The 20,888-nt window shown below is 33.2% G+C and overlaps 1 protein-coding gene across 1 annotated transcript; it reads right to left on the reverse strand.

Annotated features, from left to right (window-relative positions):
• Positions 1 to 17,623: 17,623 nt before the first annotated feature.
• LOC108347176 (uncharacterized) lies at positions 17,624 to 20,395 on the reverse strand. The gene is made up of 3 exons (XM_017586332.2): positions 20,184 to 20,395; positions 19,514 to 19,840; positions 17,624 to 18,047 (listed from the first exon to the last, which is right to left on the reverse strand). Exons 1-3 carry the CDS (start codon positions 20,248 to 20,250, stop codon positions 17,902 to 17,904), a joined length of 540 nt encoding a protein of 179 aa, XP_017441821.1. The 5' UTR covers positions 20,251 to 20,395; the 3' UTR covers positions 17,624 to 17,901.
• Between the last annotated feature and the right edge of the window lie 493 nt (positions 20,396 to 20,888).

Here is a 20,888-nt window from a genome sequence, read left to right on the forward strand (position 1 = left end):
TGTATTACAATATTAATATAGGTAAAATTAATTTGAAAAAATAGACTTAAATAAGTTGCACTATAAAAATATAAATATAAATAAAATTAATCTCTTTAAAAAATAATTTTATAAATAAAAATAAAAGAATATAAATTTATCACATCATTCAACTCTGAATAGTTCTTATATATTATAATATTTTTTAAACTAATTTATTTTAATCATTTAGTTCTGAAAAACGGGTGGTTGATATTTACACATGTATCTACCTGTAGATAAATTCTATTTGTTCCTTATGAAAAGGATAATTAAAACACAATATATAATATGATATGTATGTAATAGTAATAATTGTTTTATATATGTTCTAAATTTAAAATAAAAAATTTACAGACATAATAAAAATTCAACCTAATTTAAAAGAAAAACTTTCTCTTTAAATAAATTAGTACAGAATTTAAATATTTAAAAATAAATGTAACCCACTAAAGGCCTACCTTATTGATCCACTTGTATCGTTATATCAAAACTTTTATATATATTAGTGGAAAATTGTTTTGCCTCCATATTTTTTTAAATATTTGTATTGTATTATAAAGTAATAATATATTTAAATTAATTAAGGTAATATTAAGAAGCAATTTAATGTTAATAGTAACAATTATAAATATAATATAATATACAAATAAAAGAGAAAAAGAAATTTATGATAATTTTTTACAAAATATTTAAAATAAGATTTTTATTAAAAAAATTAGTTAACAATTATATTCTTTTATAAATTAATAATTATATTATAAAGAATAAAATAGAAATAAAAATTATATACAAAATAAGTTATTATATATATATATATATATATATATATATATATATATATATAGTAAATAATGTTATAATATTCTTTCTGTTAAGAACCACGTGATTATTGTTTTACATCGTCATTATTAATGTATATTTATGTAAAACTTGTAATATTCCATTTTTTTTATATGTTCGGTAAAATATATCATACTTTTAAAACATATAAAATGTTATTACATTTATTTAGGAATAAATTTATAATAACAAAGATATATACACCATTTTACAATATAAAAAACTATACTATACTGAATCAACAGTGTAATGAAGACTTTTAAAAAATAAAGAGAAAATATGAAATATTTTATTCTAAGCTTTAACTCTATAGTTAATGTCTGCTCATTAGAGACTACTTTTAACCACACACTATTAATGTAATCATTACAAAAGAAAAAACAAACACACAAACAGACAACACAAAAGTAAGGATAAACTAGTGTAAAAAGAAATTAACATCTTGTAATTTAATATAACAAATCATATATCAACATTCACAACAACCCATCAAACACATGACCATATCACAATTTAACCTCTCCACTCAATTATTCGAATCTGATGCTGAAGTAAACTTATTGAAAGTGTGCATCCATGATAGTATTTATACTCTATAGAATCATAAAAAAGGATAACTCGACCTACTTCCCCATGGGGTTAATCTTTCCTTCTACGACCCAAAGGACTAGGGTAGAAATCACTTGTCATTCTCTCCACCACCCTATTAATCTCGACATGAGTTGAATGATTGGTAGAATATCAAGATACATTCTCTTCAAAGTCTCACTATCAAGCATTCACCACAACTTACTTGATCATAGAATCTCTCCTTGAGATTCTTCCCGTAACACACAGTTTCATTCTCACAACATACTCATAGCATTTCAAAAGCATCAACAATTATCAAAACATATGCACCATAAACCAAATCACACAATAACACAATTTTCTTCATAGTAACTCGACACACACACTGGGCAAGGAAAATGACTTGGTAACCCTCACCAACAACTCTAGAAGGGTCTAAAACCCTCCAAAATGACCTAAAGAACGTCCAAAACTCATGTCCAAAACCCCGAATTTGAGATTCCCAACAACTTAGTTATTGGTAGACAACTTGTACCACCAGACATTTACTACCAAACGCTTACTACTATATGCTTATCACCAGACGCTTACTTCCATACGCTTATCACCAGACACTTACGATCAATACTTACCACTAGACGTTTATCACCAAATGTTTGCTACCATATGTTTATCACTAAACACGTATTACCAGATGCTTACCACCAGATGCTTATTACCAAACGCTTATTACCAAACGCTTATAATCAGATGCTTATAATTTAACGACCTTATATGCCTCGGTTATAGGGGAACCAAAGCATAAAAGCCAAATTACCTCGGTTAAAAGCGAAATCGAGGCGTAATGTTCTGCCACTTCCCATCTAAAACTGTCTATTCAACTGACAACTTTTAGAAATTGTCCTACTACCTCGGTTCTTTGACCAACCGAGGCAGAAAAGTTATGTAATTTTCCAATCTACATTCGAAAGGGGTAATCAGATTTCATTTTTAAAACCCTTGGTCTTCATCATTGGTTCTTCTTCTTCTTCTTCTTCTCGTAGATAACCCCACCATTATTAGTTCTTCTTCTTCATTATTTTTGGCTCGTGCAAAGGCAATAGACTCGGGGTAGAGGAGACAACGGTTTGGAGATGGCGCGACTAGGCGACGTTCGTGGTGGCTCGCAGTGGCGCATGGGCCGTGAAACGCGGTTTCGTCTTTGGGTTCTCTTCTTCCCTTCTTTCTTTTCGGGTTCACATGCGGTTTCGAGTAGGGAGTGGCGGCCGGTGCGACTTCGTCTCCACGGTGAGACGGTCCCTGATCGTGTAGGTGGCAGCAGTGGCGTCTCGCGATTTAGGGTTTCGATTTGGGGCTTGGCGACATTGTGGGAGGCGCGACTCAGGCATGATCTCACCTTCATTGGCGGTGGCTGGCGGTGGAGCTCGCCTTTGTAGGGGATCGTCCTTAGCGCAGCAAAGGCGCGACAATGGAGCGACAAGGGCACAGTGATGGCGCAGCGGCGTGGCTAGGGCTTCTGCATTTGACGGCAACGGTTTCGCAACGAGTGATTTTTTGTGATTTGGGTTCTCTGTAACCACTCTCTGCACGCACTTCTACTTGCCCACGCTCTACAAGGATCTGCCCCACTCCATCACAGTACCAGGGTGTGTGCCCTTTCATGGCAAGGATCTCTATGCTCAAGCATAGGATCGAAACACAATGCTCAATTGCAAACTATTTCTGATTTTTTTTTACTAGAAACAAGTCTGATAAGAGCATTCAAAGATGAGTAAAGGGGTTACCCTCCTTTGTATCCTTTTATACCAATTGTTCAAACTGGGACAACTAAAGCTGGTTGTACAACAGGGTTGGAGTGTCTGACATGGTTGGAGATGCAACAAGATGGTTCAGTTTTGTATGTTTGTTTTGGGAGTGGTGGAACACTTGCACAAGAGCAAATGAACGAGTTGGCACATGGTTTGGAATTGAGCAAGCACAAGTTCTTGTGGGTTGTGAGAGCGCCAAGTGATGAGGCCAACGCATATTATCTCGGTGAGAAAAAGATGTAGACCCATTAGAGTTATTGCCAAGTAGGTTCTTGGAGAGGACCAAAAAGCAAGCTATGCTGCACGTGTTTGTGCTCAAGGTCATCGGGTTGAAAAACTTTTGAATTTTGGAAGAATTTGTCTTGAACTAGTTTCTTATTACAATAAGTTGAACAAAGTGTGGTCAAGAAAAAAAGTAAAAATCACTCTACTGCCGCGGTTGAGATTCCAACCGAGACAGTAATGTCCGAGATACTAACTCGGTTCAACATAAACCAAGACGAAATCTTATTTCTTTTTGTCTCGGTTAATCAAGGCAAAATGGGATAAACTTTTTATCTTGCTAGTATATACATCGGTTAAAGAATTACTGTCTGTGGGCGAAAATAACCGCTATTATTTTTCTTGACTGCACTAATGTATGTTGATTTTTTTTTAGAAGTATAGAAAGCTAACTTTACGTATGATTATTTATGTAATTGTTAGAATCATTGTGAATACTTTGATTAATGACTTGATCCTGTGTTTGGATAAATCATTGAATTTTATTAGGCTTTATAATAATCAATCGACAATAATTAATTCTTTAGCAATTCTTCAGATGCCATGGAATTCTTTTAGAAAGGATAAGAAGGTCTTGAGAAAATGATTTTTTTCGAAACAGGTTGATTAAGGGTTCTTGATAAATAATTTTAATTGCCAAAAAAAATTTAATTATGGTTAAGCCATAATTAGTTTTTTTTACATCTCAAGCATTAATTCTGAACATCAGATGTTTCCTTTTCTTCTTCCTATTACCCTAACGAGAAAGTGAACCTAAAAAAAAAAAAAATTAGGTTCTTCTTCTTTCGCATCCAAAACAGAAGCTCAACTTCTGTTCCATCTATGTTATCGTGGATCACCAAGCCTTGGGGAAAACCAATTATGGCGCGGCGAAGGTGCGACGATGACGGAGTGATGGTGCAAACGAGGTCACGGTGGCTGCGCGAGGACGTTGGCCGTTCTGATTCGCGGCGCAAGTTTCCTTCTCCTCCTCCTTCCTCTGTTTTGGTTTGAGTTTAGGGGTTTCCTATTTTTGCATAAGGACGCATGTTGGGTGCTAACGATGTTGCAGGCGAAGGCGGCGGAGACGCGTTGCGAGGGAAGCCGGCGCGGCAGCGGAGTGAATCGTGATCCGATTCGGCATTTTAGGGTTCCTGAACTTGTTCTGAAATTTGAAAATTTGGGGTTTATTTCTGTTGAATTTGAATTAGTAATGAATTAAATTTGGGATTTTTCTGTGCTTAATCTTTGATCTTGCATATGGGGTTTATGGATTCAAAGTTGAGTTTTGGGATTCTTTCATTCGCGGATCTGAGGTTTCATGGTGGTTGTTGGTGGCTGGCAAGTGGCGTCAATGGAGGGCTGGTGGATGCCGCCATGGGATCGCGGTGGCCTGTGTTGGCAGTTTTGTTCTGACAGTCTCTGTTTAGGCGGTTTGGGCCCATAGTCTCGGTTTGGACGGTTTGGGCTGACAGCGTTGGGGTGGACTTTTTTTGGACTGGTCCAGTTTGGCCTGGTCCAGTTTGGCCTGGTCCAGTTTGGCCTAATTAGATCGGTCTGCAAGTCCAGTATTTGGACCTAGTTTGGGGTGTGCATAATTCATAATTATTGACCTTAATTAATAAAATTAAATTATAAAGGGAGTGGTGAAAACAGTAATTTATAATAATAATTATTATAATTATAAGAAGAAAAATATTATTATTATTTATTTGGTAATTAATTGAAAATCAAATTAATTTACTGAAAAAAGGAAAATAATTTGGTGTAAAAAGGAAAGTAATTGATTTTAAATATAATCAGAAATTAAATTAACTATTTTAGAATTAAAATTTTATTTATTTCCAAAAAGGGAAGTAATGAGATTTTAATGATTAATTAAAATAATAATGATTTATTGTTTTTGGATTGGGGTGTGATTCTTAAAATATTATAGAAATTTATATCGAGAGTTCTAAAACCAATAAGTGGAGATGCATAAAATTGGCTACGAATTTTAATATCTTGAAAGTTAAGTTGAGGTTTTATTAGTGATATACACTTGAAGAGAGGGACGTGTCTATCCTCTTTCTAGTAAATCTTGAGTTTTGGATTATTTATCGTGTGATATGAGTCTATGTGGGCAAGCTATATGTGGTGTGATATGAGTCTATGTGGAGAAGTTACAGGTGGTATGATTGTGAACTTGTATGAGAAAACTACAGGTGGTATGATTATGAGCCTATATGGAGAAGCTATAGGTGTGGTATGATTATGAGCCTGTATGGGAAAGCTACAGGTGATATGGCTATGAGCCTATATGGGGAAGCTACAAGTGGTATGGTTGGGTAGAGGAGACAGACCAATGTCCTTCATGATGATGTCGGGAATTCATAGTGGCTTTATGTTTAGAGACGATGTTGGTAGGGATAAACGTTGATGGTATAATAATGATATAGTTAATGAAAATGTTGATGATGATCATGTTGTAGAAATGATTCTGTTAGTAAGATAGCGTTGTAGACAATGATTTGTTATTAAGTTGAGTTGCTTCTTATGTGTAGATTTTATTGTTATTGGTTGTGTTATGGTAGTTTACCCATATTTGTTTGTGTTTGTGGTTGTGCGTGTGTTTTGTGATGATCGTATGACCCTTAGTTATACGGGAGCAGGGGAGGTAGCAGATGCTCCAGATATATGATAGATGCGAGAGTGAGGAACAACCTTGGTTCATTTAAAGTTTTGAGTTATAAAATATCAGAAATAATGTAATTGGATTATATTTTTGGTGAAGTTAGAACTTTATTTAAAATTTTGCAAGATTTAAATGTCGAAATTTTAATTGGCACCGTTTTTTTGCGTTAAGAGGATTTTGAAATATCTTACGCTAAATATGATTCGTGACACCCTAAAATGGGGCGTTACATTATCACCAGACGCTTATCACAAGACGCTTACTACTAGACGATTATCACTAAACGATTACTACCAGACGTTTATCACCTGACGCTTACTATCAGACGCTTATCACTAGACGCTTACTACGAGACGCTTATCACCAGACGCTTACTACCAGACGCTTACCACCAGACACTTATCATCAAACGCTTACTACGAGACACTTATCACCATATGCTTATCACCTGATGATTACTACTAGACAATTATCACCAAACGTTTACTACCAGATGCTTTTCACCAAATTTTTAGTAGAATAAAAGGCCAACTAAGTCCTAAATGGCCCCAAGAAAGTTTCTAAAACTATAGACTTTCCCTAAAACCATGATTAACAAAGTTTACCTGTCAAAACCCCCATTTTATGCCCAAAACTTACTCTTCTTCTAATTTATTCCAAACCAAAATTTTGTAAAAATACATCAACTGTAACACCCCAATTTAAGGGTTTCAAGTATCGTATTTAAAGTAAAATGTTTCCAAATCCTTTTAACGTGAAACCTCTAATTAAAAAATTTTGTCGTTTAGAACGTGCGAAATTAAAAAAAAAAGGTTCTAACTTTACCAAATCACTTACTCAATTACAGAATCCTGAGATTAATAAAAAAACCACAAAATAAAATAAACTGAGTTACAATGGTTCTAAAATTTAATAACAAACAGTCATTTATAGTGTTATCCTTACTAACATAATCATTTCTATACCAAGATCATTGTCAACATCCTCACCAATCATATATTGTAACCGTATGATAATTGTTATCCTTATCAATACCGTCTTCAAACACATCGTCATCATGAAGCCCAACATCATCATGAAGAACCTTGGTTTATCTCTTGCACCACTTTTGTAGCTTCCTCATACAGGCTCGTAACCATACCACCTGTAACTTTCCCAAACAGGCTCGTTCGAGTCGTCCTACCTTCACGACTAAAGGATCTATTTTCTTGCTCCGAAAGGACTTACGAGTAAAAACGTTGGCATATCATGCACCGAGTACTATATTCAGCAACAAGTCGGAGACTAGACAAAACATCATTCTTCCATAAAAAGAAGGTGCAACACTCGAACACCACTATCTTTTCGCACACAAGGCCAAAGAGAGCCTCTATCCTGCATCACGCGGTAGATAGTCCAAAACTCATGATTTACTATGTAAAGGATAGACATGTTCCTCTCCAAGTGTATACCACTGACAAGACCTCAATTTTATCATCAAGGTATTAAAATTCATAATTCCATTATTTCCTTTTTAAACCAATTAATTTTATTTTCAATTTCAATTTTATTATTTTAATTTTATTTCCAATTCATTTTTATTATTTTAATTATTATTATTATTATTATTTTTAATTATCAATGTTTCATTTCTTATTTTGCAAACCAATGTCTAACTAAAGTCCAAACTGCACCAACCTAGGGATTCACCCATAATTAAAGAGGAATTCCTTATTTTTAATTTTATTTTTCTTTTATTATCATTACTGACCTACACTTATATATATATATATATATATATATATATATATATATATATATATATATATAATTTTAAACTTCATTTATTACTTTTATTAGGTTTAATCATTCAGGTAGTTTTTATTTGATGATTTTTCTCAAATAGATTCCTCACTTTTTGTCTCAATTGAGTTTCTATTTTGAAAAATTGATACAATTAGATATTTGCCGTCAGTTCCGTATTAACACCGTTAAAGGGGTGTCATATGTCAGCTAGTGATTTTTTTAGAATTTTTAAAATTTTTTAAAATTATTTTTACTTTCATTTTTTTATTTTATTAATTTTTTTTAAAATAATTTTTTTTTCACGTGTCAAGTTGATATTGTGTCATATCGGAATGATAGTGTGACATGGCACTAACAATGTCACGTGTCATTGCATTTGTTTCAATTTGGTCCCTGTATTTTTATTTTGTTTGAATTGGTCCCTGTATTTTTATTTTGTCTCAATTTAGTTCCTCCCCAAATTAAAACAAAATTTAATTTATATAAATATATACAAATATTTTTAACAAAAGTGATTGTCTACGTTCTTACGTTGTTGATATATGGAATATAGTGTTGTCTTAAAAATTAAATGATTAAAAGATTAAATTAAATATAATTTTTTTTGCTCAAAAGAGTTTTGTTAGAAAATATGTGCTTTATTTCTCACACCAGAAGAAGGGGGGAGGTGAATTGGTGTTGTTTAAAAATAATCCCATTTTAAATCTTTTTCGCAAAATAATAAGTCTTTAAACATTTCTTGAATCGCAAGTAAAAATGTATGCAATGTAACAATATGTGTATTCAAATACAGACATAGTATAATCGATTTAATGCATAGAGATAGGGAGAAGAAAATTCAAACTCTGAGTTTTATACTGGTTCGGCCAATCTGCCTACATCTAGTGTCCTTTCACTCAACCCGAGATTTGAAGCCAATGCACTATAAAGATCTGAGTTTTTACAACAAGAGCTTTACAGCGACCACACTGTCAAAATATAAATCACATCTCTAACTCACTAATCTAATATAGGCAAATACAAAAAGACTAGCAACAAGAACAATCCTCTCCTAGGTCACCCCTTTGAGACCCTTCTCAAAGTCAAGAACCACGTTCTTCTTCCTGTATACACCATAGGAAAATAACAATACTCAGCATTTGCTAAAGCTCCTGATCAAGCAGTAAGCACCTCTATTGTGTAGAACGATCAGACTTTACAAATCAATCAATCTTGCTTCTCAAGAAATCTTCAAGACTTGTACACCACGACAATTCTTGTTTCTTGGAGACTATCAACAATCTCAACAAGTTTCAAGAAAGTTGACGCATGAATAATTTTATAAGATTTAACTAAATGAAATAATGGTATTTACTTTTTTTCAAATTATTGTCTTTAAATATGTTCCTCTTAAGTGAATTTTTACTGATAATGTATTCCAAGTCTTAATGTAATCGATTTTAATTATTTTATACTACAGTTATCTAGAATTCCTAGTTCATTTCGAATAATATAAAATCTTTCTTTGTTCAAAGGTTTTGTAAAAATATCTGCCCATTAATGTAAGGTATCTACATATTTGACCTTAATTTCACCCTTGAGGATGTGGTCACGTATGAAATGATGTCTTATTTCAATATGCTTAGTTTTAGAGTGAAGAACATGATTTTTTGTCAAATTAATTGCATTGATATTATCACACTTTAAGGGAATATGATCTAATGATATGCCATAGTCCTTCAGTTGACTCTTAATCCAAAGAGATTGAGCACAACAGCTTCCAGCTGCTATATACTCAGTTTCTATGATAGATAAAGCCACACAAGCTTGTTTCTTTGAATGCCAAGAAACTAGAGAACATCCTAGCATATGACAGGTACCACTAGTGCTCTTTCTATCTATTTTAGAGTCGCCAAACTCATAATCACTATATCCTTCAAGAAAAATATTCGAACCACTTGGATACCTCAAACCAAGATTCTTGGTTCCTTTCAAGTATTTCAAAATTCCTTTTACAATAGTAAGATGTGATTCTTACTGAAAGCTATCACAGAGACAGACACTATGCATGATATTTGGTCTACTAGCAGTTAAGTACAGTAGGGATCCTATCATACCTCTATACTTTTTTTGGTTGACAACTTTTCCTGCTTCATCAAGATCAAGATAGCAGTTCGTTGCCATAGGTGTTGCAGCCTCTTTGCAGTCCAACATTTTGTATTTCTTTAACAGGTCGTTGCAGTACTTTGATTGATGTATAAAAATGCCATTCTCAGTCTGCTTAACTTGAAGTCCCAAAAAATATGTGAGTTCTTCCATCATGGACAGCTCGAACTCTTCCTGCATAGTCTTAGAAAATTTCTTGCATAAAGTAGGATTAATTGATCCAAAAACAATATCATCAACATAGATTTGCACATACAACTTATCCTTTTTGGAATTCTTAATGAAGAGAGTAGAATCCAATTTACCTCTAGTGAATCCTTTCTTTATAAAGAATTCACTTAGACGTTCATACCAAGACCTTGGTGCCTGTTTCAATCCATATAGAGCCTTTTTGAGTTTGAAAACATAATCTGGATGCTCATAATCTTGGAATCCTGGTGGTTGTTCCACATAGACTTCTTCCTTAATATACCCATTCAAAAACGCGCTCTTGACATCCATTTGGTACAGCTTGAACTTCATCATAGATGCAACAGCGAGTAGAATTCATATTGCCTCTAGTCTGGCTATTGATGCATAAGTTTCATCATAATTGATTCTTTCTTCTTGGCTGTAGCCTTTAGCCACCAACCTTCCCTTGTTCTTATGATTTCACCCGAGTTATCCATCTTGTTCCGGTAGACCCATTTAGTGTCAATAACCTGTAAATTTTTAGTTCTTGGAACAAGCTCGCATACATTATTTCTCTTGAACTGATTTAGTCCCTCTTGCATGGCCATCATCCTATTTTCATCAGCAATGGCTGCTTCAATATTTTTGGGTTCAGTTTTGGAAACATATGCTACATTCATGCAGAATTGATTAAGTTGACGCTTGGTGGAAACTCCTCTCGTGATATCACCAATGATGTTGCTTGTTGAGACATTTCTAGGTGTTTTCCACTCCTTAATCGATTCAACTCTGGGAGGATCGATTACCTTTTCAAAATCTTCTTCCATTAAAACTTCTTCATCTTCTTTTTCTTCTCCAGCGAAATCATTTGCATCTATTGTCTTTCTAGGATGAACAAGATTAGTAATAACATCAATATGCTCATCAGAAACCACATGAACAAATTCTTCAACACACATTGTTCTTTTATTATAGACATGATAAGCTTTACTTGTGAGAGAATAACCAATAAAGACAGCCTCATCGGCTTTAAAATCGAACTTACCAAGGCTTTCCTTACCATTGTTTAGAACAAAACATTTGCATTCAAAGACTCGTAGATGTGAGATGTTTGGCTTTCTTCCTTTGAACAATTCATAATAAGGAGTCATCTTCAGCATTGATCTTATTATAGTTCTGTTTAGTACATAACATGATGTGCTCACTGCATCTGCCCAAAAGTACTTCGACAAGTCCCTTTCATTCAGCATGGTTCTTGCATGTTCTTCTAGTGCTCTATTTTTTCTTTCCACTACTCCATTTTGTTGTGGTGTTCTAGGAGCAGAAAAGTTGTGAGTAATTCCCATCTCTGCACAATATTCATCAAATGCTTCATTTTGAAATTCTTTCCCATGATCGCTTCGTATGTAGTTTATTATGAGCTCTTTTTCATTTTGAATGACTGTAGCAAATTTCTTGAACACCTTGAAAGTTTCAGTCTTGGCGGAGATGAAGAAGGTCCAAGTAAACCGAGAATAATCATCAACAATAACTAAGTCATACAAATTTCCTCCAAGACTTCTTACCCTTGAAGGACCGAACAAGTCCATGTGTAACAATTGCAGAGGTCTAGTGGTTGACATTTCTCTTTTATTTTTAAAGGATTGTCTTGTCTGTTTTCCTTTTTGGCAAGCATCACACAATCTTTCAAAAGCATAACGTATATTTGGAAGACCAATGACAAGATCTTTAGATACTAGCTTGTTCAATTGACCCATATTAATATGATATAGTCTCTTGTGCCATAACCATGCATCATCTTCTTTAGACATCAGACAAACAACGTATTTGAATGAAGTCTTTCTAAAATCGATTATGTAAATGTTGTTGTATCTTTTTCCGATCAATACCAGTTCATTAGTTAACCTATTGCTAATCAAACAGTACTTTGGTTCAAAAATGATCTTCATTCCTTTATCACACAACTGACTAATGCTGAGCAAATTATGTTTCAATCCTTCAACAAGCAGCACATTGTCAATTTCATATGTGGAGGGAGTTTAAATTTTACCAATACCAATGATCTTTCCTTTGTTATTGTCCCCGTAAGTGACATGTCCATTTATCTTGTAAGAGATGCTTGCAAATTTTGTTGAGTCTCTTGTCATGTGCCTAGAGCATCCACTGTCCAGATACCACATGGAATCCTTTACCTCTTGTTTCAAACATGCTTTTGCCTTTACAGATTTTTCCATCATGATGAGATTGCTTTCAGATTCATTTCCTTTATTATCCTTTTGATCCCTGTTGCTTTTCTTCTTGTTTAGGAATCTTGTAAATTTTCCAACCTGTAGATCTATTCTTCCAGTTCTTTATTCCAGTCCATCTACGCCACTTTTCTTGTTTCGCAACAAATTTGTACCAAAAGATTCATAAAATTCATTAGTAATGGAATTATGTTTATCATTACACGCAACATACACTAGTTCAAAAACAAATTCACTTTTTTTTATGGTTTGAGAAACATATGTCATTTTCCAAGATCAGTCGATTTAATGAAAATAGTAATCGACTAATTTTTCAAATATTTTATGAAAATCAGCTCTAGTGTCAATTGTTAAAAAAGAATAGCTCAATTTCTCACACCAAGAGGAGGGGTGAATTGGTGACATAAAATTTAAAACTTTCAAAATCTTTTTCACCAAAAGAGATGCCTTTATACTTTTCTTAAAACGCAAGTTAAAAGATTTTCAATGCAGTGGAAATGTAATCGAATGCGTAACAAGTAAAGTCGATTAAATGTAATGGAGTAGGGATAGAAAGATCAAACGCGGAGTTTTTATACTAGTTCGGTCAAGCCTACATCGAGTGTTCTTCCAACCATAGGAAGCTAATGCACTATAATGATCAAGGTTTGTATAACAAAGTTTTTATGGAGACCTCACATCAAAAATATAAAACACCTCTCTAACCCTCTAATCAAAATATAGGCACTATACACACAGACTAGCAACAAGAATCCCCTCTCCTGTAGTCCAACCCCTTTGAGGCACCCTCAAAGTCAATAACGCAACACATCCTTCTTCCTGTAATCACAACAGGGAACTCAACCCAAACTTCAGCAGATTGTAGAACCTGATCTTGCAGTAAACACCCGAATGTGTAGATAGATCAGACTTTGAAAACTCAGCAATCTTGCTCTTCAAGAAATCCCGCCTAGTTGATCACCACGATCAAACTAATTTCTTGGAGCTCTTTCTCTTTCTATAAACCTTTCACTTTTTCTGCAAAAGAATATGAAATTGTTAGAATCACAAAAGTCTTTACATAAATCAAATTCGCCTCAATTTATAGATAAACTAGTATTTGACGCAATATAACCGACTTTGCTACTAATGTAGTCGAATACACCAATTCAGTTATAACAGATAGTAGCTGTTATAACAGATAGTAGCAATCAAAACACTTAATTGAATTCACAATGAATGCAGTCGAATAACAATTAATGCTTGGTCAACATATTTAAAAATATAGTCGTTGTGACAGTTATATCAAGCATTAACAAATTTCAAAACAACAACAAACTTATTCGAATACATATTGAATGTAATCGATTATGCAACAGTGTTATGCAAAGTTTTGAAAACTTTTCTCTTTGAAAAACTCTTACAGCACACTTTAAAAAGTGTGTGCAAATACACGAGTTTTAATCGATTAACCCCATAATATAATCGATTTCAAACTATTGTTTTGCCACACAATTAAAGTTCAACATTAGTGCTTGTGGTTTTTCATCCAAAAACATGTGTTATGCATTCATGTATAGAATCACATATATAACACAGTGAAATGCAATGAACAACATAAACAACACAACCATGTTCTTATATATGCATAAAATCAAGTAAGCATAGAACATGTAACACAAAATACATGTGTTATTAATTATGTGTCGTTATCATCAAAAAGTCAGATATTATTGAGATTGTGGGTTTAGCTAAACCAGTGCTCCTCTATCAATAATCTCAACAATAGGGATTATTTGAATGATTAAATCATGGTTTAATTGCTTCCTTTGTCCCCAGTTTGGTTGAATTGTGTCAAATTCATCCTCATTTTTAAAAAAGTTTCATTGTCGTCCTCACGTGGTGTAAAAGTTTCATTATCGTCCTCACGTGGTGTAAAAGTGTCAATTGAATCCAAACATAGAAAAAATTTGTGTCAAAGTAGTCATTTTTCCTATATCTCTGTGTCTTCCTTTCATACAATCAAGTACAGATATTCATTTTACCTTATCCAATTTAAGGCTTTTCATAGCTCCAGAGAAGTGACATATGAAAGGAAGACACAGAGATATAGGAAAAATGACTACTTTGACACAAATTTTTTTTATGTTTGGATTCAATTGACACTTTTATACCACGTGAGGACGACAATGAAACTTTTTTAAAAATGAGGATGAATTTGACACAATTCAACCAAACTGGGGACAAAGGAAGCAATTAAACCATTAAATCATTTTATTAATATTTTGTCTCTTTTCGTGAAGTTGTAGGCCTAACTAGTCCAGTCGAAATGAAACCTAATTCCTGCCAACCCAAGCCAATCCCACGAAGGTCCACACGATCAGAATAGAGCAACTTCGCTGCCAACCACCACGTAAAATAGGTTGTCCCTACCATCGCAACCACCGTTGAAACCAAAAATGTGAGAATCAAAAACCCAAAAATCCCCAATTGGAAACCTTAACCCCCAAATGAGAAGATCACAATGCCTCCTTCATTGCCCAAATTTGTGTGAATCGTGAACCTTATTCCAACCATGAAGAACCACAAATCGCAAAGACCAAAGGTAGAAAGAAAACCTCAAATCGTGACTCAGTACCTTAACCCCCAAACACGAGAACTCCAAGCTTGAGAACTCCAAATTGCTACAAGATCGAGAACTCCAAGCTTTCACCACAAACCTGTAGAGAAAATAAAATAAAAAACAAATCCAAGAAAGAAAACCCTAAATCATGAGCCTAATGCGAGAATAGAAAGCCCCCAAAACAAAGCCAAAAATGTGCCATCGTAGCGCCTTCGCCTTCCTCGTGTAACCATGGAACATTACTCTCCTCATCGTGAATTGTAACCCAAAGCCTCACACCACCAAGCCACGAACACACAGAGACCCCCTTGACAATACGAACCAGAAAAGGAGAAGAGGAAGAAAGTCCCCATGCTTGTGTCGAGAACCGAAACAGAGAGAAGAGAAAAGGAGTCTCTCATTCCTGCGAAGCACGAACCGAAAAAAAGACGAAGGGAGAAAGAAGGATAGAATCTCACTCTTTGCGAGACGAAACAAATGGTAAAAGAAAGAGGAAGATGGGTGCTCCCTTTTTGAGTAACTTGGTTTAGCTTGTATAATCAATGCAAACCCTCCAGCTACTCTAAATACGAGTAGGAATCAACTCATCATTCTCGTTCTTGACCATTGTGATTCCAGATTTCTTGGGAACCACATGTACCAAACTCATCCAAGTGTTGTTAGAAATAGGGTATATAATACCAGCTTGTAGTAGCTTGGTGACCTCTTTCTTGACAACTTCCATCAATTGAGGATTGAGTCTTCTTTGAGGTTGCCTCACTGGTTTAGCATCATCTTCCAAAAGTATAAAATATACATAGGTTAAAGTTAATATACATTAGTGTAAAAAAGGATTTTGACTTCTGTGTTTTTTGGCCTTTAACGTCTAAAAAAATACCAACGTCATATCGGGAGACGTTAAATTGACATTAGATTTAAAAAATTCGACGTTAATTAATTTTTTTGTTTTTTAAATTAATTGTGATCATTTTTTACAACTCTACAAGACCTGAAAAGTAGAAAATCAACAAATGTAATCCGGTTTTTGGTATTTTATACAACATGAACTATAAGCCAAAGCACAAAAGCTATGACAATAATAGTATTAACTTGTGATTTTTGGTTTTGATAGCTATGGTTATTGGTTTTGGTTGGATTTTTTTTTCAGTCCTTAGAACCCCTAGTTCAAGAAAAAACACCAGGAGCTTTTACTTTGACTCTCTAAAATATAAAAATTATTTGGAAAGTCAAATGCGATAGATCTTTAAACGACCATAACATTTGCTCCGGTTATTCGATTTGCTTTTATTATATATGGATTTGGGTAGAAAAAAATTTCCCTTCAGGTGACAGCCTGCATAGCCAATTGTTCCTTCTAGATATTCAGAAAAAAAATGTCGTTTTCTATTTTTCATCAATTTTTTTTGTTTTTTTCAATCTTTGCAAAAAATATTTCACATACTTAGACTTTGAATTTTGATTTAATTTTTTTTTTGCGGGGGCTTCTCATGATATTTTGGAGCTTTGAACAAATTTTCAAGTCATTTGGAGTTGTTTTGAATATACTCTCAGTTTTAACCTAAAGCTGGAATGTATAACGTTTAGTGTAGTATGAACAACAAACAAGTTCAACAATACAACAAACAAGTTTTGGAAAATGAAAACTAACCTTCTTGAAGGTGGGTTCGTTGGAATAAAGTGTTGTCGCAAATGAGAGAGAAACCAGAATACGCCTATAAAGAAGAACATTGAAACAATTGGTCAAAACAAACGAAAATCATATATAAAGTAGGTAATCAACATGCATTTGTATAAAATGAAAGAAAGATTACATGTGTTGGTCGTCAAACTTCGTTCGATAAAAGTTTGAGTAGAGAAGAGGGTCTAACTAAGATATAGTGAATGAATTTCCAACCTCCCGCCTAAATATTTATTGAATTCACTAACATATAGCGTTTGATTCTAAGGCATTCGAGTCTTACAACACTTTGACGTCTAATTCTAGGACATTCGACGTCATACGTTAGCACATTTTTACCTTCGCGCTAAACATTTTCACAAAATTTACTCAATAGAACGTCGGACTTCTCAATATATGATGTCTTATAACCAATTCACGTCGGATAAGTCTAAATCTAACGTTTTAATTGAACTTTTATTTACATAAGTGCTACTCGTCATTTTTAACTTTGTCTTTTTTATTTTATGATGTTAAACGTGAAACGTTGAAGTCTGATTTTACACTAGTAATATAATATTTTGTCAATTTTATTAATTACTTTTTATTTTCTAAATCATATAATTATTTCTTTATATTAAATCAAAATATTTATATATTGATCTCTTATAATCTTATATTATTTAAAATACTATTAATATTAAAAATAATAATTTAATTGACCTAATAAATTTTTAATCAGTATACGTTGATTGATTTTATTATAGATCTACTTTTAAAATAATGGAAAGAAATGTGGGATAGAATATTTGTTATAACATCACTCGTTGTATCAGTGGGGAGTTACGAAGAGCAAAAACAAAATCCAATTTCAAAATTTGAGAAACTTGCAAAACAACAACATCACGTAAACCCATCAACACCGTGCCCAAATCACTTTTGATTATTATTACAATAACCCTAACACGACCCATACAAATGAAGCCACATTCCTCTTCTAACATAGTAACACAATATTAATATTAATAAAAAATAATAATAATAATAATAATAATAACAGTGGCTCTTGCAATTCACACCATCTATGCGAAGGAAAGTGGAATTTCAACGGACTAAATAAATTACAGGGGAGAAGGTGCAGGTGCTGACACAATCTCCTCTGACACATCAGAAACAGGTCCAGGTGCAGCTCCCGAGCTCACAAGCTCAACCATGGCACGACGCGGGTTCGTCTTTTGCTTCTCACATAGTTCTGGCAAAAATACCCCTGCATAACATCATCAAAACAACCTTAGTTAATCGCTCTAACAAAAGACAAACACATTTTAACATTTTTTATTTCACCTAGAAAGAAAAATAATCATTCTAAAAATCAATCAATCATCTCAACATGGATTAAATATATTTTTTACTTTTTAATTATTAAATTTTCGGTTGAAAAACTTTATAAAAGTTATATAAAACATTATTTTTCAACAAATGATATTTAAAATGTTTTCTACGTGACAAATAGAATTACATATTAAACTATAATACAATCTCCATATATTTATTAGAAAACATAATTTTCATATTTTATAATTTAATTTAAAACTGAAACACAATTTTTTAAAATAGTTTTGAAAAACAAAACTAAATTGACCCTTTTAAGTATATAATCTATTGTCTTTATTCAAAATTCCAAATTTTTTGCAACAACAAGAAAGCACAATTTTTTACTTTATTGTTTCTTTGTTTTATAAGAAAAAATATACCTTGATTAGATTTGAAGTTAAAATTTTCTAGGCGTCTAGGGTATTCCGTATGCTAAGGTTTTCTTAGTGAATGGTGAAAGCACCAGACAAAAAGCAGAATAATATGAATGAGAATTTCCCTATGTTTAAGAAAAGGTAACGAGCATTATTTTTTTTTTTCATTGTTGAGGTGCCGTTTTTGTATTAGTTAAGAAATCACAACCACAACGCATGCAATAACACGCAGAATGTCTTTAAGAAGAGGCATCACTTGTTAGGAAATGTTCAACCTAGGAAAAGTTACTCACAATCAACACTGTTTTTTTTTCTTTATTCTAAGATGGTACCTAATGATGACCACGACCTCTAATTTTATAATGGGTCAATTCTGCAACCGAAGCTGAAAAAACGAATGACTACAACCATGTTAATTACGATCATGCATACAAGTTTTGGAAATTGAAATTATTTTAATTACTTTTTATCTATGTCTTGTTCGACAATTTTACATAACTTTTTCTACCACACCTTTGAAAATGAGTCGTAATAATAAAAACTAATGCACCAGACTTAAAAGCTGTTTACTTTTTTAACTAAGGAATTATTGAAAATTTAAGTGTAAGTCTAAATCCTACGTTTAATAAAAATAAAAAATTAAAACATTATATAAAGATGAAAGACCGGTTAATTTATTGTTTTAAGGTTTTGAGTAGAAAATAATGTTTATTGAAACTAATTTTTAAATATTACTATTTTTTTTTTATCATACATACCCTTTCCGTATATATTTAAAAATTACTTCTAATGTCTTGTAAGATTACATTATTGTTAAAAAATTGATTTCTTAGTCAGTAGTATCATGTCACAGTTTTAGTGAATGATTTTAAAAATTTGATATTTTATATTTGAAGTTACATAGAAAGTGATGTGAAATAAACATTATAGTATATATGCTTCATTGGACAGAAATATGTGATGGTGAGTAATGAAGAATTCTTACCCTCTCCGGCTGCCAAGTTGAAGAAAAGGTCAACAATGTTGGAGCAGTTTTGGTAACATTCTGAAGAGCAAAGTTTGGCGGTGAACTGAGGCTCAAAGAAAGCATCAGATGAAATACCAACAGAGTTCCTATCAACCCCACATGCCTCCACACATTGGTCTGTCTCTATGTAGTCCGCCATCCTTTCCACCACCACTTCTGACGTCCGGCACTGGTACTCGACACCACCGTCCGCCGCCTTCTCTGTCTCCAACAAACACCTCTTCCCTGATGAAGCTACTGAGAATGCACACACTTCCTTTGGAAGGTCCTCACATGCCATCTCAGCTGCCAATTCATAAATTCCACACATGTTAGGAAAAAAACATTTAGAAGTAAAAACAACTATATAAATCTTAAAATAATTCTCACATAGACAATAAATGAAAAGTTGGTATTATTAATGATAGAGTTTTTAGTAAAAGATACAGTATCAATAAGGTGTATATTTGTGAACAAAATCTTTAAAGTAATGGATTTATAGGTTTTTTTTATTATGTAATGTTTATTATAAGACTTATGTTTACACTTAAATTCCGGAAACACAATTACATGAATCACATTTAATAAAATACTTAGCATTAAGAAAATTGAACAAGACATGAAAATTATGATGTATTGATGTACTCACCCAGAGATGCACGCATGAAGAGGGAAGAAAGTAAAAGGAACAAAGGCAATTTGTTGGAGAAAGCCATGGTTCTTAGTAATGGGTGTAGTTTGACAAATAGAGGTATCTTTTCTTGTGAGAAAAATGGGTTTTGTGTTTGTACTGAGAAAAAAAAATGAAGAAACGAGCACAATGATTTTGGAAAACTAAGAGGGTATATATAGTGTTTTGAGTTGTTTCCTTTCCCCTTTCGATGGCTGATACGAGTGCATGATTATTGACGACTACGAAAGACGTGTTTGGATGTCTTAATTTCCAGAACTTTGAAGTTTTCAAAAAGTTAAAGCATAGAAGTCAAGCCCCATTTGTTTATTCATTTACCAAAAAGTTGCCCACTTCGGTGAATCAACGCATCTTTGCTTCCAAAACATTTCGGAGAAGAAAGCAAACAAATTTGTCGTTGGTGGGAGACGTGTGGACAATAAAAAAATTCAGTTTTCTTGGAAAGTTAAAATGGATACCAGTGAAAACATAAGGGAAAAATAAAATCAACGGAATGAATTTTGACCAATAACTAAGTGAAAATGTTCAGTATTTGGAATTTAAGATAGATAGCGATGTTCAACAAATAAACATGCCTGTTTTTGTCTTTTTCAAATGACAAGAAAATTTAAAACATTTTCATAAAAGATTATGCACATACTCATAACTAAAAGCTAATCTATC

Source organism: Vigna angularis, chromosome 9 (assembly GCF_016808095.1).
Source record: "Vigna angularis cultivar LongXiaoDou No.4 chromosome 9, ASM1680809v1, whole genome shotgun sequence".
Classification (NCBI taxonomy): Eukaryota; Viridiplantae; Streptophyta; class Magnoliopsida; order Fabales; family Fabaceae; genus Vigna; species Vigna angularis.

What these genes read in the sequence shown, in the direction of transcription:
- LOC108347176 (XM_017586332.2), bottom strand. Translation starts at nt 20,250, where the DNA reads ATGGCTTTCTCCAACAAATTGCCTTTGTTCCTTTTACTTTCTTCCCTC. An exon ending in CTTCATGCGTGCATCTCTGG is followed by an intron (nt 19,841 to 20,183) that starts GTGAGTACATCA and finishes ATGAATTGGCAG; the next exon opens with CTGAGATGGCATGTGAGGAC. An exon ending in CAACTTGGCAGCCGGAGAGG is followed by an intron (nt 18,048 to 19,513) that starts GTAAGAATTCTT and finishes GATGTTATGCAG; the next exon opens with GGGTATTTTTGCCAGAACTA.